Here is a 27,675-nt window from a genome sequence, read left to right on the forward strand (position 1 = left end):
CACAGCTGCCTGGTTACCTCCTCACCCCATCCCCCCAGTTAGGCCCAGGGGGTGCTTCTTAAGCCCATGGACACCTCAGCCCCACCCGGGGTGCAGGATGGGCCTTTGCTGGCTCTGCCCTGATGCCCAGTGGTTTGCTCCCAGTGCTCCCTCTGGAGGGGGTCTGGATACCACTGGATCCACCTGGGCACCCCCAAAGTGCCTTTTTAGCACTTATTTGTCTCCTGAAAAAGCAAACACAGGGGGGCTTTCTCCCATCCTGCCCCAGGGACCTCCACTCAGACCACACTGGCACTTGGTTGCTCATGGCCGTTTATTGTAGCTGTTGCTTGCTCAGCGCCCGAGGCGGTGGGACCGGGGCCCGGGACCCCCGTCCTGCCCGGCTGTCAGGGCACTGATTTATTGCGGAGTGGCAGGAGGTGCACCAGCAGCTTCGGTGCCTGGGTGAGGCGTGCGGGAGACGAGGCAGATCGGTTCTTCGGCGCGGCGGGTTGGTGCTGCAGTGAGGAGGAGGTACCTGGGGGCGAGGGGCAGGGTCAGCCACAGGCACCCACAAACAGGGTCCTGCCCCCACCCTGAAGCACACAGGCTGTTGTCCCACACTGCCAGCACCACCCGCCATGTCCCCCCAGCTCCCTCCAGCTCCACCATGAGGAGCGGCTGCCCCAGCAGCCAGTGCTGCCCCCGCACCCCAGCCCAGACCCCAGACTCCCGTCCCACCCAGCCCAGCTGCGGGCACAGACCCATCCCCCCAGACAGCAGGGTGTCCTCCGCCCCCCGGTGCCCTGACAGGGCCACACTTGGCCGGCTCATTGAGGTCGTGGTGTTTGGCGTCCCCCTTTGCTTTGAGGACAGCTCAGAGCTCTCCGTTACAGACGGCTGCTTGTTCTGTTGCTTCCCATCAGTGCCGTCCTGGCCCAACAGCTGCATCGCGTCCTTCTGGGAAGGGGAGAGCGTGTGACCCAAACACGGGGCCCCATTCCGCATCCTCCAGCAACCCTCCCCCAGCCAGCTCTCCGTGGGGAAATTGAGACACAGATCCCCCTGCAGGCTCAGCATCCCCCTCCCCACCTCCATCATCCCTACCTTGTTGGGGCTGCGGGCACTGGCTTGGGATGGCCGTGGAATGCTGGGCGGTTGGGGCTGGAAGCGTGGGGGCCTGACAGTGTGTGGGCCCCCACAGCTCCGCGGAACAGTGGGGTATCTGCACTCGCCCGTCCGCTCCCTGTGGGACAGGACACGGGGTGCTCAGTGCCTGGCAGGTGGCACCCCATGTGTCACTCGATTCCAGGGAGGGGTCAGGGGGTGCTCCCTGTTCGGGGGCAGTTACTCACGGTCCAGGCGCCAGCATGTTGACGGGCCGGTCGCAGGACAGGCAATGGAAACCAGGTAGCAGCTGCCTGGAGAGGGGAGAAAAGGGCTGGGGAGCTCCTGGGGGGCACAGCCCCACCTGCACACCGTCCCCTGCCACAAAAAGCCTCTGCACCCACCCCCCAAGACTGGTTCAGGAGGGCTCCTCCCACACGTGCCCCCTCATTGTGCCGCCTCCGTCGCTGGGAAGCTGCAGCTGGCAGGAGCACAAGGCACAGCCACTTGCTCAGCATCCCCAGGGGCGCTGCCCACTCGGCTCCCACGCCAGGGTACCACAGCGGCACGAGCTGGGACAGCCAGCAGGAACAGGGCCGGCACTGCCAAAGCCACCGCTGTCCCCATCGCACTCACTTCCTAATCCCAGCGGCATCGTCACGCTCTGGCTGCAGCACCTTCTGCAGCTGCCGGCTGAGGCTCTTCCAACGCTCCTCCTGCTGCTGCCGGAACGCCCCCAGCTCCCGGCGGTCCAGCTGTGGACGGGTGACACCCTCAGCCATCTACCCCAGGATGGGACATGGCGGTCCCCAGGGGGACAGCCAGGAGGGGGCACCATCGCAAGGATGCTGCCTCAGGCTGCCAGGCCCCCAAGGTGCCAGTTCTGCATGGAGGGGACGAGCCCTCACCTTACAGTCCATCTGCCTTTGGAGCTCTTGCTGGAACTGTTGACAGTCCTGCTCCTGGCCTGTCACCCGGCTCGTCACCTTCTCCATCCCCTTGTTCAGCTGCTCCATGCACGCCTCAAACTGGCTGCGACTGACTTTGTCAGCCAGGGCGGCCTTGTCTACCTTCTAGCAATGGGGAAAGGCAGGAGAGCGGTTGGAGACAGGATGGAGGGACAACGGGAGAGGGAGAAGTGGCTACGTGGATCTGTTCACCCCATCGCCCCCGTGGGGTTGGTCCCACCAGCCGAAGGGACTCAGGATCACAGAGGGACCTGGCAAAGGACCCGCAGCCGGGCTGGAAATCCTCCCTCCCCCTGGCTGGTTCTGTCAGCCGGCACCCAAGGGACAAGGGGTGTTTGTCACCCTGCCCAGGACACCCTTGACTGGCACCAGGGACCCTCGAGCCCATACCTCATCGATTCCCAGGCAAAAAGCAGCCCGTGATGCCACGGTAGGGTCGGAGCTGACCCCCGGCCAGCCGAGCACCCCCTGCCTCCCCACCCCATCAGAAACCTCCAGGAAAGGCATCGGGAAGCTGTGCAGGGCTGCGAGCAGGGTGGCAGGGGGACAGATCCCTTGGGGTCCCAGCCTGGGCTCTGCCTGCGGGTTACAGACACTCACCTTGATGTCATTCTGCTCCTGCTGGCGATCCTGCTGGAGGTTTGCAAGGCCCGAGCTGAACTTCTCATAGTCCTTTTGGAGCTGCATGATGCTGGCCTGGAGGCACTTGAGCTGCTCGTCCTGCTGCAGGGACTAAGAGGACAAGGCGGTGCTGAGCAAGGAGGGTGGCTGCCCCGCAGGGACAGACCCAGGGTATTTTGGCTGGTGGCCACGGGCTTTCAGTGCAAGCAGAACATTTTCTCCAAGGCTTTAATTCCCTTCCATGCTGCTGACTCCCACAAGCCAATTAGGGGGGCAGCCAGGGGCTCCCCCGCGTTACAGCAAAGCAGAAATGCCTGGGGGGTCCTAGCAGCTCAAGCCCCCTACACTGCATCTCCTTACCTGTCTCCTCCACTTTTCATAATTGTCCACCTTGCCGCCCGCCTTCTGGGCCAGGGACGCCACCTGCTCCTCGAGCTTCTCGCAGCGCTGGAGGAGCTTCTCCAGCAGCACCATGGTGTCCAGGCTGCAGACGTGGCACCCTGCCTGCTCGTGTCCCCCGCTCTGCGCCGTCGCTCTCGGCTCGTCCACCTGCTGGCAGGGGAGGAGGAATCAGCTCTGAGCCGGGCTGGATGCGGCCCACAAGCGCAGGTGCCGTGGAGGCTCCATGACCCCATCGAGCCAGGGGCCGTGGCCGGGACCCCGCCAGGGCTCCCCCCGAGCCAGCCATGGTTGGGAGCGCTGCCCCCGGGCCTCACCTCTGCCTGCAGCTGCTGCGCTGTCTCCATCACCAACAGATTCACGTACTCGGCCGCAAGGTGTTCCAGCTCGGCCTGAGTCGGCTCCTGCTGCTTCCCCAACTCCTTCCGCTCTGCCTTGACCTTCTGTCCCTTGGGCCTGGCCAGCGAGACGGGGGCAGGGGCAGGCTTAGCCTTTGTGGGGGTGTCCCCTGCCCCCCAAACTGGGATGCTCTCAGACCCCAGGTTCCCTCGCAGCCCTGCGAGGTAGGAAACCCTCTCCCATTCTTTTACCGTGGCTGTTGGGTCATCTGGGCGCTGCCGTCTGCTTTCCTGCCGGCTCCAGCCGCCCTCATCTTTCTGGGAGCATCCTCCACCTTGCTGATCTGCGAACGGCAGTGGGGGCAGTGAGGGCACAGCCCCCTGTGTCATTCCGGCACGGGGACCCTTCGGCTGCCCCCTCCCTGCCCAAACTGGCATCCCCGCAGCCCCTCGGGGACTGCTGCCGGCTCACCTTCTCCTCCTGCCCGTGGAGGGCCCTGGCCATGTCTTGCAGGAACGACATCTGGCACTTGAGGTCGGCCAGGATGCTGGTGATGCTCTGCCGGCCTAGAGGGACATGGTGCAAGGGGATGTGCTGTCGGTGACGGGGTCTCACCCTTGGGGCCAGGCTCTGAGCATGACGAGCTCCTGAGCCAGGGTGTCCCCACAGCAAACAACCCCCGCCAGCCCCCCCGTGCTCTCACCTCCCTCCGGGAAGAGCCGGCGCACGTTCTCAAGATCCGCGCGTTCTGCTTTTGCAGATTTCAGCTGCTCCACCTCCTCCTTCAGACCAGTGCAGACGTTGCCGAGCTGCCCAACCTGGGAGAGAACCTCCCGCATCTCCGACTCATAGCTGGAGATGATGGTGGAGCCCGAGGAGCGCCAGGGCATGGCCCGCTCTTCGGCATCCTCTGGGATGGTGGCTTGGGAGCTGGAGGACCCAGGCTGCACCCCAGGGGTGGTGGTGTGGGTCCCAGGTGATCCTGGCTGTTTCCCCAAGGTGCTGGTCTGGGTGTCAGGGGCCCCTGGCTGTCTTCCCAGGCGGGTGCTGGCCTGGCTGCCCCGTGATCCTGGCTGCATCCCCGGGCTGGTGACATTGGCATCAGTAGACCTCATGTGGTCAGAGGGAGTGCCTGACAACTTCACAGGGGTCACTGGTTCCCCCTGTGTCCCTGCTTGCATCCCCGGGGAGCCAGACCCTGCAGTCCCCTTGCTGGTCTCCATCCCAGGCTGTGTCCCACGTCCCTTCGGCCCCAGTGCTGAGCTCTTCCTGGCCTGGCTGTCCGTGGCCACCTGGGTGGGATCGGCGGGGGCAGACTGGCCCCCAGCGCCCTCCTGGGAAGAAGAGGCAAAGGGCAGCACGGTTACTGGCAGCTGGGCAGCCGTGAGGACAGACCCCAGAACCCCCCGCCATGTCCCCAGTCCCTGTCCCCAAACCACCATCTCACGGGGATAAAGTCGTGTTCCACATGAGAGCCCAAATGCAAAGGCATCACGGGGTCAGCCCGGCCATGGAGCCGGGGGGATGGAATCCCCAGGGATGGGACCCCCAGCATCACTGCCCAGCACCCCAAACCCACAGGCTGTGCCCCGAGGCAGGAGGGCTGGTGTCCCCGAGGGAGCGGGGATGCAGCCGCCTCCTGTCCCTGCGCAGCCCGGCAGCGTCCTGGGGCTTCCCCTGGAGCTGGGTGAGGAGAGAGACACCCGTTCAGATGTGGGAGTGGGATTTAAAGAGAATCCCCAAATGAATGGGGCAGGAGCCACAGAGACGCTGGGCAGGGCTGTGCCTGGGGGCCGCGGCAGAATTCCACGAGCAGAGCTTTATCTCCCCTCCTTCCCCTCCCATGGTTCTGTTTTGAGGGCTCTCTAGTTCAAAAGTGCCTTAGCAACTCTTGGGACACCCTTCCCACTCTTCCCTCCTGCTGCCCTCCACGCTGGTGACAACGATGGCCACAGAGCAGGGGCGCAGGCTGACAGGGAGAGAAGCGGGGAGGGGACGAGAGCCCAGCTCCCTGCTGGGGCACCAGGGGACACCCACCAGGCCAAGCGTCTCCTGGATCTCCTGGATGTCCTCTGCCAGGCCGGAATGCGCCTCCTGCATCGCCCGCATGTCCTCTGCCAGGCCGACATGCACCTCCTGCATCTCCCGCATGTCTTCTGCCAGGCCGGACTGCACCTCCTTAAACTTGTTGATCTCCTCCCACAGATCCTGGAGCGAAGCCCTTTTCTGGGAGAGCGGGTGTCGGGGTGAGCCCAGGGGAGGGTCCCTGGGGACCTGGACCCCGCTGTGCTCTGCTGCGGGAGCTCGGGCTTAACCCAGCCCTTGGGCTGAGGGCGGCACGAGGGCAGCGCGGAGCCCAGAGGAGGGGGCGTCTCGTGGGGGAGCACCCAGGGACCAGCAAGAGGTTCTACCTTGCAGATGTCTCTCTCCTTCTCTTCCTGGCCAGGCTGTTCCTTCGTGACCTTGTCCTTCCCTAAGCTGGGGGTCGGGCTCTGCCCTGGCTCCAGGACGGACAGCTCCTGCTGGTCTGGCTGCCCGATGATCATGGCTTTCAGCAGCTTGTGCAGCGCCACCAAATCCACAACCCCAACTTCGGGTGTCCCGATGGCAGCGTCCAGCATCTCCAACAGACTGCGTGTGGCCATCGCTGCTGTTCTGCCTGAAAACACTGAACCCGAAGTAGGGAGACAGGAGCTTTTCTGTCCGGAGGTGATCTTGGAGGGATGGACAAGACAGCAGCCTTTCTCCTGCTCCTTCTTGCCACAGAAAGCGATCAGTCACCAAAACAGATCCAAGTTCCGAAAGCAATCCGAGCGATGGAAGTGATCCAGTCACCAAAGCAATCCAAGTGCAGAAAGTGATCAAACCACCAAAAGCGGTTCAACCACCAAAAGCGATTCCACCACCAAAAGCGATGCAACCACCAGAAGTGATCCCACCACCAAAAGTGAAGCAACCACCAACAGCGATCCCACCACCAAAAGCGATCCAACTGCCAAAATGAGTCCACCACCACAGTGATACCACCACGGCAAGTGATCCCACCACGGCCAGTGACCAAATGGGCGAGGGGCACAGGTGACAGGGGACAATATAGTGTCTCTGTTGCCTGGCAACAGCTGCTCCAGGAGCCAGCGGGCGCCGCCCTGGTCATTGTGATGAAGTTATCCGCGGGATGGGAGGTGCTGAGGGTCCCTCCTGCCTCTCCCACTTCACCACCTACATTGTAGCTGGTGACACCTCATATTTTGGGGCAGGTCACTGCAGCCCGTGCCCAGATTCAAAATACAATCAGACAAGTCATGGGGAATGAAATCTCACTTTACTGAATTAAATACTCTCAGTTTTAATTGCAGAGAGAGTGGCTTTATCCCTGTTGTGTACTCAATCAAACTCTCCCGACGTTTAATCCTTTCCTTTCCCCACGGCACAGTGGCCTCGGAGGCGATTCCCCTTCGTGGCAGATGTGCAGTGACTGGCTCACAAGTGCACCAGCACCTGGGAACCTGGGCTGAAAACAAGGCCAAAGTGCCTGGTTTAGGATGCCTTTCCCTGCGGTTAATCAAGGCAGACGGATGTCTTTGGAGAGGGAGCTGTTCTGAAGGGATTTCTTCTGCCTCTCTTGATCGTTGGCACGAGCCAGCGGCTGCTGACCAGGAAACGTGCTCATCGCTTGCTCCCTCGTGAACACTGTCCTGGCCTTTTCAGCTATAAAGACATAAACCAGAGTATGTTTCCTGTCCTCTGTGCAGGAAGGCGGTTCAAATGTAAAGGTGATCTTGCCTGTAAGCAGCACGAACTGCTCTAGAGACAGCTCTTTGCTGGGGATGGAGCTGTGAGAGAGGTTCTCCAGCGGGCACGGCTGCCTCCCTTTTGAAACACGGGCAATCTTTTGCTGGGCTTCCCGTCCCTCAGCCTGATGGCTCTGACATCTCCTCTGATGCTTCAGAAACGGTGCTGCTATCTACACAGCATTGCAAGATCCTCCTGCTCTGTGAACTGAAGTTGCTCCATAGCTGAAAGGGAGACCCCAACACAGAAAGCAGGGCTGCCCTGATTCCTCTGAGAGTGAACCCCACATCCCAAAGCAAGCCGGTTCTTAGACATGGCCAAGTTTCGAGCAGCGCTGTCACACGTGAGCTGCGAGTCACACGAGGAAGAGTTCCGGAGGATGGAGCGTGTCCCCAGATGGTTTTTGCCAGCGCTGACTGAGGAAGAGGCGTCCTGTCCAGGGGCCTCTGCAGAGAGATCTCCAGGCAGAGCAAGACACTGGGGGGCAACAGCCCCTCTCAAACCCCATTTTTGCACCCCAAGTGGCCGCACTGCAATGGGCAAGCCTTCATCCCGGGCCAGAGATGCTGGGTCCAGAAGTCATGGCTTGCTCCTGGGAGGGTCTTTTTGTGTCAGCCACCTCCTGTGTTTCGCCACCCATTTTTCACTGTCACTGACTTTCATTTCTTTTCCCTCTACGCTCTCCTCCGGTTTTGCCGTGGAGAGCAGATGCCAACAGTCTATTCCAGCCTTAGGGGATCTTGCAGACTTCTCCTTTGCTGTCTGTGGGGCTGGTGATTGCCTTCTGCTGCCCCTGGTTCATTTTGAACACTAATTCCTGGCAGATGTGGTTGGTGCTGCTGAGCAACACTCTTGGCTTTTTGCTGGTGCTCAGTAGGACACCTACAAGAAAGCAGGTATCAAAAACCTCCAGTTCTTGTGTTGAATGGTGGTGTGAGGAATCATTTAACTTCTCACTTTCACGCTGAGCTCCTGGGGTTTTGGCAAGATTGGCCTCAAAAAGGGCCGGGTCTGTCCTGAAGGACGGTGGGGAGGGCACTAAATTCAGTTCAGCACACAGAAAGCAGGGCCCGTACCGGGAACCGTGTGGGGCCCGGCCAGTGCCTCGTGTCCCGGGGGGCCCTGCCTGACTTTCTGTGCCCTAATGGGGTGCGAAGCGGAGCAGGGGCACAGGGAGCTGGGTGAAGAGGCTCCTGTGGGACCCCAAAACCCTCCCCACCCATCGTGCTGGTCCTCATTGCATCACCCCGTCCCTACCGCTCCCTGCACGGGGCAGCTGTCCCCTCCCCAAACCCACTGCACCCCAGTGCTTTGAGCACCCTGGATGTCCAAAATGTCCTTCGCAGCCCGAGCTGGCCCTGCCTGGGCTGGAGATCCTCCCCAGGCAGCACCCATGTTCTGGGGGTGCCACCCAGACCCAACACGCCGGCCACGCCGCCCAACGTCCCCGACGCTCTGGCCACGTTCTCCAAGCTGCAAACCCTTGAGAGCCGGCAGAGCAGCAGCAGCCCCATCGCCTCCATGGCCTGTGCCCGTGGGAGCTTCAGCCCCTTCTGGGCTTCCTTACCCCACAACCCCCAGCCCGCCTGGCTGCCCCCTCCTCACCCACCGCCCATGGCCTCCACCACCCCCTGCCCCCTCTGAAAGCTACGGCCACCATGGACGGCCAGAGATCAGACGGGGTTGGTGGAGGTGGGGGAGTCAGGGGGGGTCCAGGGCCAGGGCGTTGGGAGCGGGGGCTCCCCTGAGAATCGCACTGGAAGAATTTTCAAGGTAGTATTTCTAGGGTGGGGGAGCACACACTGCTGGGGAGGGCACTGGCCCTTGAGAGTCTCCAGATGGCCTTTTCTCCCCTCAGTTTTTAAAAATATATATCTAATGTATATAAACATCCTAGTGCCGAACGTGATCAGTCACCAAAACAGATCCAAATGACCAAAGTGATTCCATCACCACAGTGATCCCACCACGGCCAGTGACCAAATGGGTGAGGGGCACAAGTGACAGGGGACAGTATCTGTAAAGGGGTGACAGACAGCGTCAGCGAGACGGCGCAGATCTGAACCCCAAGGTCCCCCATCACTAACAAGGGCCCCCCCCACACCCACCAGGGCTGGTCGAGCACGCCCTGGTGAAGGCTCTCGGTGTTATTTGAAAATGCTCATTCAAAATGGCATTTTAAGAGGTGGTTTCCTCAGACCAAGCAGAAGCCCACAGGCACAGCTCGTTCACCGGCCCTGTGCCTCACCCCAGCGCCGCATCACGGCTCCCCCAGCCCCCGGCACGGGCCATTTCTTACTGAGAAGCTGACGGAAGACCCAGGTAACGGAGCTGTCCCACTGGCACTGCAAAAACGCCAACCCTGCCGGGGTCATGGCATCCTCGTGCTTTCTGTACAAGTCAAACGTGCCAAAGGTTCGCATCTTGAGGCTGCGGCTGGAAACAATACGAGCACAAGAGCTGAGGTGATTCTCTTTTCTTGCAGCACTCTGGCAGGCAACTACTTCCCCACAGCACCCCAGAGTCTGTGAAACAGAGGTGGAAAACGAAGGCTCGTCAAAAATTCTCCCAGCTTCTCCAGCTCTCTGCACATTCCTGCTCCAGGCTGCTGTGCTGCTGGGCCGTCCGCCCCAGCGCGGCTTCCTGCTCCTTCTCCGCCAGCCTCAAGGACCGACCAAAACTGTGGGATTTTTCCAGCGCTTCTAAGTTGCCGACATCAGTATCCTCGCCGGGCATCGGCCGCAGCGGGGCTGCCCGCGTGAGAGCGCAGCTGGGAATGGAGAGTGGAGAGAAGCTGCTCAACTCATGTACACCGTGACTCACTTAGAAAAGATGCACCCATCGTTAACCAATGACACGGTAAACGCTTTCTGAGCACCTGCAAAAAGAAGGGCTATTTTCAACTTTTAGATCCTTCTGCATGACAAGAGGGAGACAGAAGATTCAGTAACGCATTGATTAGAACCAGAGAGCTTAGTTTATACGTATGATGCGTTGCCAGTAAGAAACAAGGCAATTATAACTAACAATTATAACTGAAGCCGGAGGATCCCCAGTGCTGCCCAGCGCTGATGAAATAAAGAATGCCGCGGAACAGTATCATTGCCTCTGCCTTTCAGTCCATCTCTTCGTTTCCAGAGAGTTCCCGCTTTCTCCAGAGCGCAAGAGACGAGGCCGAGAGAGCCCGGGAAGAGCCGGAGCCACCCCCGCCTCCGCGAGCCGGCCACGCCAGCAATTCAGCCGCCCGAGCGCTCTCCCCGCCACGCCGCAAGCGGCTCCCGCTGCCCGCGCAGGGGAACCGGGGCTCCCCGGCCCGGGACTCACCGGCCGTGCCGAACGCCCGCCCGCTCCGGACGCCGCTCAGCGCGGCACTCAGCAGGGGCACCGCCATGCTGCGCGCCGCCCGCACTGGAAGGACCCCGTTCCCATAGCGACGGGGGCTGCGCCGCGCGGAGTCCGGTCTGCAAGGCCCCGCAGCCGTAGCAACGGGTCTGTCTACCGCAGCGCCGGGCTGGGAATGCCCCCCTGCCGCGGCAACGGGGCTGTTTAGTGCGGAGCCTGCCTAGAAACGTCCCCACAGCCCCGCGGGACGGGCTCTGCCCTCCCCGGGAACCCCTCCCCATCGCCGGCCTTGCTGCTCCGACCGGGCAGAGCCCGCGGAAGGCACCGGAGAGGCCCCGCTCTCACCCCGGGGTACCCGGGCGGGAGGTGAAGCCCAGCACAAGAGCCAGGGGTTTTTGAGAAATCGGCCCACAAAGGAAAAGCTGCGGTTGCCCGTGGGCTGTGGAACATCCTGGGGGTGCTGGGGAACCGCAGTGCAGAGTCACAGAATCCCAGCCTGGTGGGGCTGAAGGGACCTCTGCAGATCCCCCAGTCCAAGCCCTGCTCACGCGGGGTCACAGAGCAGATCACACAGGGAAATGCGTGGGGAGGGAAAAACAGCCTGGGCACGTTGCTTGGGATTGTTGTTTTCTGGAAGACGGCCTTTAAAACCAGAAGAACATCGCGGAACAATCTCCAGACCCAAGGACCCGTGGCAACTGATTTCTGCCCTCAAATTCTGGCTCCATCCTTCCAGGTCAAACTGGCAGTTTCTCCAACCACCGCGTGTCGTTTTTGGCTCCAGAGAAGGACGAGTGTTTCCTTCCCAGCTCCATCAGCAAAGCAGTGCCACACGCGGATTCACGTGCACAAACTGTCACAGAAATGTTCTTGGCCCCAGGTTTCCGGTATCAGAGTCTCAGACGTTTGCGCTTTAAAAAATACTTTAATTATGAGATAAGAAACAACTTAAAAGGTACAGCAGAGAAACAGGCCAGACTGGGGGCCTCTCATGTAGGGGGAACACAAGGCAAAAGAGACTTGGGCTTTTAAACCCATTGCTCTACGAAAGCCTCTCAGAAATGGTGGTCAGGAGCAGGGAGGACGGCCGGGACGCTGGGAGAGGTGAAGCGCAGTAGGGCACTTTCCTCGGGATCACCAGAAATAACTGCGTAACCTCGGAGAAATCGTGGTGCGGAGAAGGGCAGAAGGACGGACGGGATGCTGACAGACGTGAAGTGGTGTATGGCGCTTTCTTCAGGGACGCCAAGAGGATCTTCTCCTTTTCTAAGTCATCATCCCCCTGAGAAGAGAGGAAGGATGGGTGGGAATGATCCCAGGCAGGGCCACAGAAACAGGGTCACAGTCCAGGGTGTCACTCACCAACAAGAGAAGCATCCCAAAGCCTCCCTCCTGCCATGTCCCCCATGAAGGGGACCCCTCCCCATGCTCCTGCAGAGCCCAGACCCTCGCAGTCTGAGCAAGACCCACAGGGGAAGCCTCCAAGAGCGTCCCTGCCTGGGGAAAGAGCCAGCAGGGACCTGACGGCACAGGATGGGGACATCACAAAGCCAGGGCAAACGGGCTTTAACTCACCTGCCTTTCCCCTCCTGCCCCCTCCGGGCACTGCCCTGGCTCAGAGAGCTCCGCTGAGCCCCTGCAGAGGATGCAGAGGCCAACTCATACCTGAGGTTTATATACAGGGGCACTAAACCAGCCCCCCGACCATCCCAAGCCTCTGGAGACAAAGGTACAAGCGCAGCTGTCCCCCCACAAGTCCCTTCCCACCTGCAGCGCGTGGAAGCCTCACCCAGGGTGCTGGAAAGACCCTCGGTCGGGGCACCGAGGTCCTGGGCTGCAGTCAGCGGTGCCACAGGGTGGTTGAGCAGCTCCTGACGGGGCTGTTCACGCCGTCTCCTCTGGTGAGCCGTGCTTGATTCTACTTCCAGTTAGTGTCCTGGCAAATTCTGTTTATCTGCTGTTTCATTAAATGATTCATTTTCTTTTCTACCTGCTCACTTGCTTAAGGCTTGCAGGGAGTCTGCAACTGCCAATCGATCTCTAATGCTTTACTGACTTGCAGCACTACCTGTGCAACAAAAGGGGGCCCCCTAGCAGAGGACATCACAGCGGGTACCCCCAATCGGGGTACGGTCTCATTTTACAAAGCTTTAGTTACTGTTCTAGCTTTACTAGTTGAGCAGGGGAATGCTTCTGGCCAACCCGAGAAGGTCTCTGTTAACACACTGCAAGGCAGAGTTTACTGATGCTGGTTCGAGGAGGCAGCCGTCCGGGCTCAGAGACATCCCTCTCATTTCTCTCTGTCTTCCCAGCAGCTCGTCTCGCAGTATCAGCTGCCAATTTATTTCCAGTTTCCTGATCAGTGTCTCCTTCTTGATGCTCCTTGAAATGCATGGTGACAACTTTCCTAGTAACAGCACAGCTTCCAACAACTGGAGTATCACATTTAATCTCTTCTCCTTGTGCTGTTAATAAATGTGGCCCTTCTCAAATGCTCCACGGGCACGCACCACTCCCAAAGCACACTTGGAATCTGTCCAAATATTAATCTTCTTCTCGTTGGATAATTTTAAAGCTCGTGTACGTGCAGCTGTCCGGGCAGAAGTCCCAGGAGACAAAGGTTTGCCTTCGATTACCTCGTGGGTAGTTGTTAGGGCATCCCCCGCTCTATCTACTCCTTGCTTTACATAGCTGCTTCCATCAGTGAACCAGGAGTCTTCGGCATCTTCCAGCGCCTGTTCCATTAAATCCCGTCTGCTGGAGGAAACAGCTCCCATTGTTTCCAAGCAATCCTGGACCACAGGCTCTGAAACAGACCCACTGAGGAAAGGGGCTGCAGTGACAGTGTTGGTAACGACATTCACATCATCCAGTTCCACCAGTACCGCCTGGTATTCAGGAATCTCGAGGGAGATAACCCATGGGTGCCTTTTTGTTCCAGTACGGTTGGGACTGTATGGGACACTTACACAGTCGTTTTCTGTCCCACGGTGAACTCAGGAGCTTCCTGTACAGCGAGTCCAAGAGCTGCCACAGCTCCACGACATCCAGGCCAGCCTTGGCTCACTGCATCTGATTGCTTAGGGAAGCAGCAGCCGCTCGGTTCTGAGCTCTTAATTGCTGTGCTAGAACACGCAGAGCAACGCTTTGCCTTTTGTGTGAGCATAACTCCAATGGCTTGGTGATATCTGGGAGACCCAGGTTCTTTGTTTAGTTGTGCAGATGCCCTCAGATGCTTCTCTTGTCCAATTCAACTTGGAAGTCCTTTTGTTTCACGGTTCATAGAAAGGCTTTACTCAAAGTCCATAATTATAAACTCAAAGTCTGCACCAACGTGTCATTCTAAGAAACGCCCGGAGCTCTTTTACCGCTGCAGGTTCTGGTGTCCGGCGAACAGCTTCTTGTCGCTCCATCCCCAGCTCCGGTGCCCTCCGGAGATCTCGATTCCCAGATAAGTCACTTGGTGCTGGATCAGCTGGGTTCTCTGTTGTGAAGCTCGATACCCACTGCATCTCACCAAATTTAGCAAACTTGCAGTGCATTGCATACGGTCTTCTTTGGTTTCTGTGGCTGCTCTTTTATCTTGAATGTCACTTCACTTTGTTTGAATGTTATTATTGCTTGCAATTGTTTTCCTAAGTCTCGTCTCCGTAACGGTTTTGGAGACCCAGGCGTAGATAAGAACTTAGGAATTCCATTTTGTCACTTCACCTTGTTTGTATGTTATTATTGCTTGCAACTGTTTTCCTAAGTCTCGTCTCCGTTACGGTTTTGAAGACCCGGGCTTAGATAAGAACTTAGGAATTCCAATTTGTTTCTCCAGTTTCTATTGGATTGGCTGTTGCAGAAAGCTTTGTCTTCTTGGCCAGTAGCTCCCACCACAGGTACAAAATCTTCATCTAATGGTATCAATGCCTGATTCAAAACCAAATCAAACGTTCCAGTATCAACTAAAATCTCAGCTTCTTTTCCATGTTTTCCCAAAGCCTCCCCTGTGCCATGGTCCCCCATGAAGGGGACCCCTCCCCATGCTCCTACAGAGCCCAGAACCTCGCAGTCTGAGCAAGACCCACAGGGGAAGGATCACTGCGAAGGAGAGGGGGACGTGTGCCGGGCCATGGGCCGGGCAGCCCTGCCCCGAACTGTTGCTTTATCCATGCGAGCCACGGAACCTGACACACCAATATGATGTTCACAGAGTTCGCTTTATTGTCGGACCGGGCTAGCTTTATAGCAAAGCTGCCCTGTCCACGCGCCTTACAACAATGTGATTGGTTGTAACTCGTGTTATACAATAACATGATAGGCTGCATGTGCTGTCCACGCGCTCTGCACGCATGTGTCCGGCGATTGCTCACTCATTATTACATTCTAATGGTGCTCCTTTAGTCTCTTTTGTCTCTGGCTTCACCTCTCAGCCAGGCTGGCGACAACCCCACCCCCCTAGGGCGGGGGGGGGCTCTGCCACTACATCTCCCCCTCTTTTATTTAATATTAACAATACGCCATATCATGCTTTAAATACAGTGTGAAATACAGGGTAAGAACATTAAGGCTAATACAATTACAATTAACAAGAACAAACCTGTTTTCAATATTCCTTTTAACCAAACAAGGCATTCACCCCAAAAAACCCAGTATCTTCTGTTATTTTCTTGTTCTGCAAATCTTCTATCTTTTTAACTTTTAAGTTCAAACAACACATACAATCAAACTCTTCATAACTGTGAACATGTCCAATAACAAAAAATTAATTGCTGCTCTGTTTTACAAAGTGGTATTCTCAACATTGGCTACATTCGTTGCTTAAAGCGATAACATGTCTGAGGTTAAGGGTTGTCATCACTGCAATCGGTTTCTTCTCTGTTAGCTAGCCAAGGTCTCACCCACTTTGCTGGTATCCATGAATTTTTGTGGTTACCTGTAGAAACACAAGCATATCCCCTTCCCCAGGTTATTAGTGACATAGGACCTTCCCATTGTTGTGTTGTCGGATTAAACACACTAACCTTAGGCACATTTTCGGAAAAATCTTTGACATTTTTGATATGGTGCATAACAACCGGTTCCATTTCAGTTTCACTTTTAGGATTAAGCCAGTTCAGCACATACAATGCCTTCATCAATACCTCTTCTGGGCTCACACCAATTCCCCCTTGTTTTTTCAAAACAGACAAAAGATTTTTTAATGTACGGTGTGCACGCTCAATAATTGCTTGGCCAGTAGAATTATAAGGGATTCCAAACAGGTGCTGTACCTTCCACTGGGTGAGGAAGGCTGCAAGTCTGTCAGAGTGGTATGCAGGACCATTATCTGTTTTGATTTGTGTAGGGACACCCATGACAGCAAAAGCTTGTAGTAAATGACGTTTTACTGCCTTTGCATTTGCTGAGGTCAAGGCTGTAGCCCACAGCAGTCCTGAACAGGTATCTATGGAGACATGAATGTACTTTTGTCTGCCAAATGGTGCAAATTCAGTAATATCAGTTTGCCATAACTGACCTGGCTGCAAGCCCCGAGGATTTACTCCCTTTTGTTGGAGAGGGACTATGCGGGCACAATCAGGACAAGCTGCAATAATGGCTCGAGCTTGTTCCTTTGTAATTGTAAACTGCTTTCGGAGTGCTGCTGAGGATTGATGAAAGAATTCGTGAGCTTGTCTGGCTTGTTCAAAAGGGGATATATCTGCTACTGCCACAAATTTGTCTATGATGCTGTTTCCCTCTACTAGACCACCTGGTATGTTAGTATGGCTTTTTATATGCATGATAAATACTGGTGCTGTCCTATAATCTAATACGTTCCACAAATCTAACAATGCTTCAAACAATAAGGAATTGGAAACTCGCTGCAAAAGTGCTCTATGTATTCTTTGTACAATTCCCACAACATAAAGAGAATCTGTTACCAGATTAACTGGAGAGTTATGCCATTTTTGCAATGCTGCTAAGCATATTGAGGGCAGTTTCTTTTAATATGTCCTGTGTGTTTGCAAGTAAAACATGCTAGGCCACAAGAAGAAGGGCTTCCACCTTTCATTGCAGGCTTACGTGCTGCAGCCAAGGCCGCAGCGTGGGCTTGAGCATGTATTTTTGCTTTTTCTACCTCCTGTTGCATAATTGGTACCTGTGTGCAAGCTTCCACCATCTCTGCTAAAGAAGCAGTTTTTCCCAAACCGGCTAATATCTGTTGGCATTGGGTGTTTGCATTCATCATAGCCAAATCTTTCCCCACAGCAGCTTTTGCCTCTGGAGTCAAGTTAGGAGAGGCATCTATCACTTCTTTTAAACGATCTACAAACTTCATATATGGTTCCCCAGGATCCTGCTTTATTGTAGAATAGGGTGGCACAGGGTTACCTATATTTGGCAATTCTTTCACTGCTGCCAAGGCAAGCCCTTGCGTTTGCTGCAAAATCCTTGGATGAAGTGCTGCCTGAGTAGCACCATCCGCATATTGCCCACGACCCAGTAACTGGTCCATGCCAGCTAACCGCAACGGATCATCAGCTGGTAAACGAACATTTTCTAATACTGCCAATTCCACTTTCCCCTGCCACTTGTCCAAGAACAGCAAATACCCCGTTGGAGGAAGCAATAACTCCATCAATGCCCTAATATCTGTTTGAGTTAGTACTTGCCCCTTGAAAAATGAATTGATTAGCTGCATCACATGCTTATTATCCATACCATATTGCATAACTGCACTTTGCAATTGCTTAACCGTTTTCCAATCAAAAGGCGACCACTGCCTTTGTCCTCTATTATCTATGTGCACTGGCATTGCTGTAATACTACCAGGTAACATGATCCCTTCAATAGTTGCATCTCTGATTACCCCTTGCCAATGTTGCCCTGCATTATAAGAATGATCTCGAGGAATATCTCTACCCTGATGCACAGGGGCAGCACCCAAATTATCATTATTATCACTGCTATACAATTCCCTTGTGTTTCCCTGTGGATCAGTAAGTCGACGCATATTTGCAAACCGATCTGCTAACCCAGTCTCCAGGCCTTTTCCATATCGCGCTCTCAAATATTCATCTGCTTCTCTTACAGACCACATCCCATCTTCAACACATTGTCTAGCCCATTTTTGTATTCGCTCCCTTTTAATACGGAGCTCCTCGGGAGTGAGGTCTAATTCCACCCCCTCCCTTTCCTGTTTTCCCCGTTTTTCACATTCCCTGCCAATTGCCTCCAGCCCGTCCTTAATTGCATCTGACGCCTTTTTATATGCTATTAACCGCGAAGTTTTACTGTTACCGCCATCTAGTCGTTTCATAGCTTCTAGAACTTCTTGCATCTGGCTCTCCTGCCGTCTCAGTAAGTCCTTCAGGCTCTGCACGTGGCTCTCCTGGAAGTCAGGGCGATTCTGCAGTGCTCCGTCCTGGTGTTCCATCGGGTCCTCCGGCAAAGGCACGTCGGCTGGATTAACTTGTCCTGGCTTGTTGAAACTTGCCGGTTGCTGCCATTCGTTGTCGGAGCCAGGCAATGGCTCAACGGGCGCAGAGGGTATAATTTGCTCTCCGCCCCAGAACTCCAGATCTGATACGGGACATACCAGCGGTGTTGATTCTTCGGAGTCCTCGGAGGGTGGGCAGCTCGCGGCGGGCGGCTCCGAGGGGACGGCACACAGCTCCGGCTCCTCTGAGACTTCCTGCATTAGCTGCCTGACCTCCCGCCAGGGTCCGGCGAGATCGCAAGCCTCGCGGCTCCCCCTTGTAACCGCTTCCCATAGTTCGGTCCCTATGTCCTCCCATGTACCGGGAGAAAAAAATTCGTCCGTCGAACGAACACAGCCCTTACGCTGGGCGAATAGTAAAAGGCGCTCCACCGCGTCTTTTTCCAAAATTCTTCCTGTTCTTGCAGCCAGCTGCAGAATACTTCTCACTATTATTTTTTCTTCCACGGATGCCGTGTTTCCCATGCCACCTGCTTCTTCGTAGGCCTACTTTCCGCTATGATTGAGCGCTGGGCTGGTGTCGCCCCCAGGTGGCGTCCTCGCGTCTTCACTTCCGGCGATCTTGCTTCGATACGAAGTATCACGTCGGGGTCACCAAAGTGTTGCTTTATCCATGCGAGCCATGGAACCTGACACACCAATATGATGTTCCCAGAGTTCGCTTTATTGTCGGACCGGGCTAGCTTTATAGCAAAGCTGCCCTGTCCACGCGCCTTACAACAACGTGATTGGTTGTAACTCGTGTTATACAATAACATGATAGGCTGCATGTACTGTCCACGCGCTCTGCACGCATGTGTCCGGCAATTGCTCACTCATTATTACTTTCTAATGGTGCTCCTTTAGTCTCTTTTGTCTCTGGCTTCACCTCTCAGCCAGGCTGGCGACAACCCCATCCCCCTGGGGCGGGGGGGGGCTCTGCCACTACACTGCTCAGTTAACAGGGTGTATTATTGTTGCCAAAGTGAAATTTTCTCTGAATTTCTGGTTTAGAAGACGTTAGTTCCATCAGAAACCAGATTTTCAAAAAACACCACTTCCTGTGAAGTGTAAATCATGGGTTCGCGGCTGCTCTTCCTGACGTTTTACAGACCAGATCTCTGCACATTTTGTTGTGATCAAGAATTTCTGGACATGGGGTCTGTGTTTTGCTTTCAGTCTAGTCTGTGCATCTGTCAGTCTCTGGCAAATTCAAATGCTATTTGTTCACTCGAAAATCAGAGCTGAGGCTTCTGTGTCTGAAGGAAACCCTGCTCGCTTGGAATTCGCCAGCGCAGGAGCGGACTGACCAGCCCTTCTGCAGCCTGTACAAAACCTGCGTACGAGTCCTTCCTCTGGAAGGCAGGAGGTGTCACAGTGTGCGGGGAGTGCGCAGGGAGGGAGCTCGGCCCGCGGGACTGATTCCCAGCTCGGGGGGGAAGGGGTTTGGTGCCTCCCTCCTGGCAGCCCTGCATCTCCTTCCAAGGAGTCACTTGTCATAAGCTCTTTTTCTCTCCAGGGAAGCTGTTTCTTGGCAGCTATAGCAAGGTCCCTGCTTGCTGCCTCCTCTTACTCAGAGTGTATCTTGTGAACAGCAGGGAACAACTTCAAAAGGAATCCTACTTTTTTTTTCAACCTACTCTTACTTTTCCAGATAGCACTTCCACTATTTTCCACAGAGTAAAATGAATGGTTCAGCATTCAGGAGCCTGATTCAGGGGTACTTTCTGACCTGAGCTGGCTTGTATTTTTGAGCTCACAGAACCAAACTGTGCCTGATCTAAAGGTAGATATTTCCAGGTTGTTGAGCATTCTGCTCCCGGTTATGTGAGGGTTGAAATGTGGAGTGACCCTCTGGGAGCACCAAAGCATCCAGGGCTTGCAGCATCTGCACTAGGGGTCTTCAAAATATTGCCCTTGTTCTGGACTAGTTTAATGGAGAAGGAGTTTGTGCCTGTTAGCAAATGAACTCAAATCTTCACACTCATTTTGTATTAGGGGAGTAACAATAGGAGCAGAGGAAAGACCCAGGCTGCAGGAGGAAGCACCCCAAGGGTCTACTCTGGGACACCCAGCAGAAGACAGAAACCTTCCACTGTGTCGCTGTGAGAAACAGCAGCAGGATTTTTCCCCCGCTAAACATTGACACGAGCCTGCATCAATGTGACCACCTCAAGGCACAGACATGTCATGTGAAATATCCTCTAGATCTGTCCCAGAGCTGGTTTTGTTCCAAGCAGGTGGAGTAAAATCCACCCAGTGATAACACGGCATGGGGTACAACTGGACCTCTGCAGCTGCACGTCTGTGGTTCACCCGCGGCCTTTGGGAGCGATGCATTGGAGGATCAAAGACTTGCTCCTTAGAATCATAGAACAGAATCACAGAATCGTTTTGGTTGGAAGAGACCCTCAAAATCATCAAGTCCAACCCTTAACCCAACTCTGGCACTACCCCATGTCCCTGAGAACCTCATCTCCATCTGTTCAGCCCTTCAGGGATGGTGACTCCAGCACTGCCCTGGGCAGCCTGTTCCAATGCCCCACAGCCCTTTGGGGAAGAAATTGCTCTTGAGACTGCCTGGGCTGTGGTGAGCAGCTCATCACCATTTTGGCCTCAGTCCTGTAGAACAAAACCAGGCAGCTGTTAATCTTTACCTCCCTGAGTGGAAAATGCCACCACAAGGTGTTGTTGAAGTGCGAGCAGTGTTTAGACAGTGTTACCTTCTGAATCCTCCATGTGAGAACATGCAATGCAGTGCTGAAAAGAAGATATGGTAGTTTAAAGACAGGTCCTTGTAAAGAAGCTTATCTTACAGTGTGGGTGGGCAGTCATTGCTCTTGAAACAGAGGAAATGGGGGAAAAAAATAATGCTGGCTCAGAAATGCTCTCTGCCCATCATCTGGGTGTTCCTGCTCTGGCAGAGGGATTGAAGTGGATGAATTTTCAAGGTCCCTTCCAACCCCTGACATTCTGGGATTCTGTGATCTTAGGGACTCAGCCCAGCCCTTCTACCTGAGAAATTGCTAAAGTCAGACTCTGAGGAAGGCCTGAGTATCCTCACTGGATATTTACAGGTAACCCATAGCCCCTCTTCTTCCAAACGCTGTGCTCTTCCCACCTGGCTGGCTGATATGATGATCAGCGGTACTTAGTGACACGGGTTGTCCCTTCAGTACGTTCTTGGCAGCAGATGTCTCCCAGGAGCTGTCCTACGACCTGCAGCTGGCGATCAGCAGTCTGCCACATGTTCCTTGCAGCTTGGCGAGAAACATCCCAATATCCCAAAATGTCTTAATTCATTCTGGGGTCCAACAGCCCAGGAATTTACCTGTATAGGGGTTTACTTGCTTCCAGACAAGCATAGTCCCTCCAGCTGTATTTGCTCAAAATGGCAAGTGAAATCTTGCCTGAGTTTATCTGTGTTATGAAGAAGATTAAGTTCCTGGTTACAAAATTGGAAGTCCAGTTGTAAAAGAGGAAAGTAATAAGAAAAATGCAATCTTGGAATTCCCCCACTACTCAAACTGCTTTCCTTACTGTCCTTGCGTTTCTGGAAATGAGAGTTGTAGGAGGTGAGGCCAGCTCTGAAAGCTGCTCTGTTCCCTGCCCGCTTATATTCATAGTTTCCTCGCTGCTGTTGAATGTAAATGAAGTTTCAAAGCACATCGGAAATGCTGCCTCTCTCCTCCCCATCTCTCTTTGAGGGAATCTGGCCGGGCTTCAGCTTTTTGTGAATTCTTGCTGCTTGAAACTGCAGATGAAGCATCCTTAAGCTTCTCTGAGCTGACTGTCCTTTGATGTTTAAAAGGTTTTGGGGAATGTTGACTCCTCATTTCTCTTCACCTTTTTTTTCCCCTCGGGAAAGCAATTGACTTGTCCCCATATCTGCTTATGTTGTGAAATCCTCTGGGTTCAGAACCATATCACAAATACGTCGACAGGCTTTGTTTCTCCCTGGGACCACACAATGCAGTTTTACCAAAGGAGATGTCAAACCCGAGGAGGGCTCGAGCTGCCTGTCCTGTGCCTGTGCTGTCACCTGCTGGGGCACAAACACTAAAGTCCTTTGGGCTAAAAGACCCATGGGCTATAAGGTGATGCGTAACTCTGCAAGAAGACTCTGTGGTTCCTTAGCAATTTAATTTCATCGGCTCATTGGAAAATTAGTGGCTGAGATTCGTCCTGTAGGACCCTGACACAGGCAGCTCCCTGCCCTGGACCTCACTGACACCCCTCGTCTGCGTTTCCAGAGACCTGTGTATATATGATATATGATTCAAAAGTTGTTCTAAATCTAGGGGATTTCCAAAGCGCTGCAGAACAATTGCATAATGATAAAAGAGCTTTTAAACCCCTCAAAGGTTTGGGTTTTTTTCTCTTTCCGAGGCCATAAAATGAAATGTTTTATTCACATCCATACTCCCATGAGGACATTTTCTGTAATAAAAGATGCTGTGAATGAAACTCTAACACCAGCATTGGATTAGAGCATTTTGTCATTAAACTGCATAGAATTGTTTACAGTCTTTTGCTTTAACTTGGTTAAATTAGTTCATCATTAGTTTCCACAGTGATATTTTCATTTTCCTTTCTCCATGTTTGACACCAAAGCGCTTCAAAGCAGCTTTCCTAGTGAGCCACTGTGTCAGGAGGAGACGTGCTGCTCCCCAAACACGGTTGCCTCTCATTTCTTAACCAAAGTATGTCAAAAAGAATAGTTCCAGAGAAAAATATTGTTGTTTGTTGTTAGGCATGTATGTCTAATTTAATATCAATGTCAAATGCGTGTCAAAAATATATTTTATTCTAACATGAATTATATTTTTTTTTTGTTGTGATATTTACGAATTCAAACAATTCTGAGTGCTCCCTTGCGTTCGAATGCTCGGCTTGCTCAGCAGCAGATGAGGGGCAAACTCGGTCCTGTTGTGCTCCTGTGGTGGGAAGATCAGTCCAACATAGAATCCCAGAATGTCAGGGGTTGAAGGGACCTGGAAAGCTCATCCAGTGCAATCCCCCCATGGAGCAGGAACACCCAGCTGAGGTTCCACAGGAAGGTGTCCAGGCGGGTTTGAATGTCTGCAGAGAAGGAGACTCCACAACCTCCCTGGGCAGCCTGGGCCAGGCTCTGCCACCCTCACCATGAACAAGTTTCCTCTCATATTTAAGTGAAACCTCCTGTGTTCCAGTTTGTACCCGTTACCCCTTTTCCTATCACTGATTGTCACCAAGAAGAGCCTGGCTCCATCCTCCTGACACTCACCCTTTAGGTATCTGTAAACATGAATGAGGTCCCCCCTCAGTCTCCTCTTCTCCAGCTCCAGAGCCCCAGCTCCCTCAGCCTTTCCTCACACGGGAGATGCTCCACTCCCTTCAGCATCTTGGTGGCTGCGCTGGACTCTCTCCAGCAGTTCCCTGTCCTTCTGGAACTGAGGGGCCACAACTGGACACAATATTCCAGGTGTGGTCTCCCCAGGGCAGAGCAGAGGGGCAGGAGAACCTCTCTGACCTACTGACCACCCCCCTTCTAACCCACCCCAGGTACCATTGGCCTTCCTGGCCACAAGGGCCCAGTGCTGGCTCATGGTCACCCTGCTGTCCCCAGGACCCCCAGGTCCCTTTCCCCTACACTGCTCTCTAATAGGTCATTCCCCAACTTGCACTGGAACCTGGGGTTGTTCCTGCCCAGATGCAGGACTCTACATTTTCCCTTGTTCTATTTCATTAAATTGTTCCCTGCCCAGCTCTCCAGCCTGTCCAGGTCTCTGATGGCAGCACAGCTTCCAGTGTCAGCCACTCCTCCCAGCTTGGTGTCATCAGCAAACTTGCTGATAGTGCACTCTATTCCCTCATCCAAATCATTGATGAATATATTGAATAATACTGGCCCTAGTACTGACAGCATAGGTCCCCACAACCTTCAGCTTTCTGGCAAGTCACCACTGAAACCTCCCTGGGGGCTGTGGCAGTTTCAATATCCTCCCTCATCATCATTACATCACTCATGTGTCTATAACTACCAGCGGCACAGGTGAGCCCTGGTCACCGCCTGGCTGACCTTTTCAGGCGGTGATGTTGAGATTCTTAGTGAAATATTCTCATTGCTGGGTGCTCTTCTGCAGCGCTGGTGCTCAGCCTGTCACCAGTGATCTATTACTGCCCCGGTAGATGCTCTCCTGTGCTGTTTCACCTCTTGGGTCTTCATTCAACAAAAATTCACACGCAGAGTCAGAGGTTCATCAAGACCAATTTCAAGCTTTTACTTGAAGTGTCTCACTTCAGGAGCGTGTTGGATGTGAGGTGCAGAGGCTCCCTCTTTAGTCAGTGAAGAGAAATTGGCACTTTCAGGAGAACAATGAATTTGTTCTGCAAATGGCCATTAGTCTTGGCCCAAGAAAATATTGGGAGTATAAAGGGTCACTTATAGTTTGATCTGTCACTGCGGGACACCTCAACCAGAAATCTCTTTTCATACAACTGTTTGTCTAAGCACAACTCACTGCTCCTGGAGAGATCCAAGTGCCAGCCCAGGACTCAGGCCTGGATTATGTCTCCTGGCACACACAGTTTAGCTAATCCTCAGCATCAGTCCCTGCGTCTCAGTCTCTGTATATGGAGGTGACAGTGTCACCGCAGGGGAATAAGGTTTGATGTAAACATATCAGAGGCTGTGCATGTTCATTCCAGCTGTGAGGACACAGTGGGGCTGTGATGCCATGACTATCCATGTTCATTCCACCAGGCGGGACACAAGGTGGGCATGATGACATTGCTGAGCGTCCCAGAGCAGTGGAGGTGGAGCAAGTGAGCTGGAATGGAGAGGTCTGGGCCAGAGGGGTGGTTTATTGCTCAACACCCTGCCCATTTCACCAAACCATTGCAATGGGTGATGCTGCTGGAGAGGAAGGGAAGACATTTTAATTCATACTTTACAGAGCTACAGGGAAGAGTAGCTGGGTTGTTTTTCAAATTATTAAAATATCATTTCCCAAGGTAATTTTGCAAAATGCTGTGCAGAGAAGTCACAGAATCCCAGAATGTCAGGGGTTGGAAGGGACCTGGAAAGCTCCTCCAGTGCAATCCCCCCATGGAGCAGGAACACCCAGCTGAGGTTCCACAGGAAGGTGTCCAGGCGGGTTTGAATGTCTGCAGAGAAGGAGACTCCACAACCTCCCTGGGCAGCCTGGGCCAGGCTCTGCCACTCTCACCCCAAACAAGTTTCTTCTCATATTTAAGTGGAACCTCCTGTGTTCCAGTTTGCACTCATTCCCCCTTGTCCTGTCACTGGTTGTCACCCAGAAGAGCCTGGCTCCATCCTCCTGACACTCTCCCTTTCCATATTGATCCCCAGGAATGAGTCCCCCCTCAGTCTCCTCTTCTCCAGCTCCAGAGCCCCAGCCACCTCAGCCTTTCCTCACATGGGAGATGCTCCACTCCCTTCAGCATCCCCTCTTGATGCTTATTAGAGAAGCTGAGACTGCCCAAAAGTCTAATGGGATTTTTTGGCTCAAATAAGAAATATGCTCTTTGTGATCGTGATGGAAAGGGCATCGGTGTCTGCCCAGTGCCAAGCAGTTTGGGAGCACCCTGGGAGCTGGAGCAGCTGGTCTGTGGAGCTGATGTAGGACAGTTGGTGCTGGTCTGACACTTGGAAAGAGCAGATAATCTGGGATGAGAGTGACCTTCATGCTCAGCCTGTTAAAGAAGTTGGTCTTAAGGGGGATTGTCACTCTATAAGGGAGAACTGGTATTTTTGTGACAACCAGTATGTATCCTGCCTTTGAAATAACTCTTTCTTACTAGTGTGCCATCTGTGTGCCAGTGGGTCATGCCTTTTTTTCCATTATTAGGTTTTGTGTAGCTTCAGTAAAGTAGAATGCCCCTGATTTGTTAATTCCCATCACTCACACAGGTCCTGTGGGCAGCCCGGGTTTGGACGTTTCTGGCAGTTTCCACAACCCAGAAGAGCTTGTGACCTGAGCAGGCAGCTTGGGCTGAAACAGAGAGAAAGGGGTGAGAAAAGGATGTTGATGGGACATTTGTGCCCATCTGTTTGGAAATGAACACCTACCCCAGGACAGATTTGTGCTTTGATCCATACAGAGCCTCAGCCATTAAAATCTCTGCTGGAGGGGACACCAAGAGTGCTCCTCTGGGCTTGGTGGCTTTGACACAAGTTCGGTCTGATATGTCCAGTACCTGTGATGTGCGATGGGACAGGAGAGGTGTAAATCAGGCAGCATTTTTGATTAGCATTGAGTGAGCAATGTTTATCTATTATACAGCCTAGATCTCCAGTGAGGAAGTAATACCTTAACATACTATCGAATTTAGGCCTTTGTGTCCATCAGAAAAACAACTCATATGTCTGGTTTATGTTTGTATACACAACAGATTGTGAGGCCTCTGGATGCTGCATTAATGCTTACCAATAACTGCGTGAGCTGGGTAGGTACGGCCCATGGCAGAAGCCAAATATTATGTTGATTGCAGACATAAATAATAAAAGTTAGCAGAAAATTCTACCTGGTGGTACAATTTTCAATCAGTAGCCAAAACTGAGTGCTGTAACCTGCTTTGCAGTTATGCTTTTAGTGTATATTTATTAATGTTAATTAGCACAGGTTGTTCAAATGTATCTGCTAGAAGGCAACATCAGCATATCTTATACTGATGCATTTCCCAAGGAGGCCTCAATGCATTACCTGAGAATAGTCATGCTGGTTCTATAATGAGATCTTTATTATTCTAATAATTATCATGGATGCAAATAATATTTTACACTTAGAAAGCTTATTGTTAAAGGATCTCACAGGCCTTCCAATCCTCTTCATTTCTGGACTACATCCCAGAAAGACCAATGACTGTTCATGTGGGCTGAATACCACACACAATACTGAAGATAATGGACCTCCAGACACGTTGCAGCTGACCAGTGCCCCTCAAAAGGTCTCCCTAGGAAAAGGACCTTTCATTGCCACTCCAGCAGTTTTTTCAGGAATGTAGGGATCACCGTGAGCCAGCAGAAATTTGTGTTTATATATCTATTTCACAAAGAATTCTCCATCCCTGGAGGCATTCAAGATCAGGCCAGACCAACCCACAACCCACACGATCTCCACCAGTGCTGCTTCTCTCTGTTGCTGTGCATGTTCTCCAGCATTTTCCCAAGTGCTGTTTTAAACAGTTGGATTTCCACCACCCTTCAGAAATACAGCATTAAGCAGTATTAGAACTTTTCTTAGAAAACTTTTCCTGTTGCACAGTCCCCATTTTCCACTGTCAGTCTCACCTTTCAGCTTCAGGCTGTCCCTCATCAGGCTACACTAGACAGTTCTGCTCCTTGCATGGTTATTTAATCACTGTTTGGCCAAACCATGCATAATTTAGTTCATTTAATCTTTCCTATTTAGCTTGTCCTTCAATCATTTTCTGGCTGTGCTGTTCTGCTTTCTCCATGACCTTGTGGGGATGACATACCCAGGTCTCCTGCTGCACTCCCCTGCATGTGCAGGGCTCCTGCTGTCTCTGTTGCCTCTAAATCTATAGGCGATTCTTTCACAGGGTCTATATGCAGGTTTGTGTCAAATTTGCTGTCCCCTTCTAGTCTAAGTTTTACTGTAATCACTGCACATCTTTCCCTTCGTAACACGTGTTTGCAATCTGTGCTATTTCCTT

At 53.4% G+C, this 27,675-nt stretch overlaps 1 protein-coding gene across 2 annotated transcripts; it reads right to left on the reverse strand.

Moving 5' to 3' along the window:
* Window positions 1-295: 295 nt before the first annotated feature.
* Window positions 296-5,579, reverse strand: LOC139829353 (uncharacterized). Of its 2 annotated transcripts, none has more exons than XM_071816479.1 (12): window positions 5,451-5,579; window positions 4,117-4,747; window positions 3,885-3,979; window positions 3,665-3,756; window positions 3,392-3,530; window positions 3,036-3,224; window positions 2,655-2,786; window positions 1,995-2,159; window positions 1,723-1,841; window positions 1,087-1,225; window positions 801-939; window positions 296-517 (listed from the first exon to the last, which is right to left on the reverse strand). In XM_071816479.1, exons 1-12 carry the CDS (start codon window positions 5,562-5,564, stop codon window positions 387-389), a joined length of 2,085 nt encoding a protein of 694 aa, XP_071672580.1. In that variant the 5' UTR covers window positions 5,565-5,579; the 3' UTR covers window positions 296-386. The 2 variants fall into 2 exon arrangements, with proteins under 2 accessions (XP_071672580.1, XP_071672579.1); XM_071816478.1 differs by having other exon boundaries at window positions 3,036-3,227.
* Between the last annotated feature and the right edge of the window lie 22,096 nt (window positions 5,580-27,675).

Source organism: Patagioenas fasciata, chromosome 18 (assembly GCF_037038585.1).
Source record: "Patagioenas fasciata isolate bPatFas1 chromosome 18, bPatFas1.hap1, whole genome shotgun sequence".
In the NCBI taxonomy this organism is placed as follows: Eukaryota; Metazoa; Chordata; class Aves; order Columbiformes; family Columbidae; genus Patagioenas; species Patagioenas fasciata.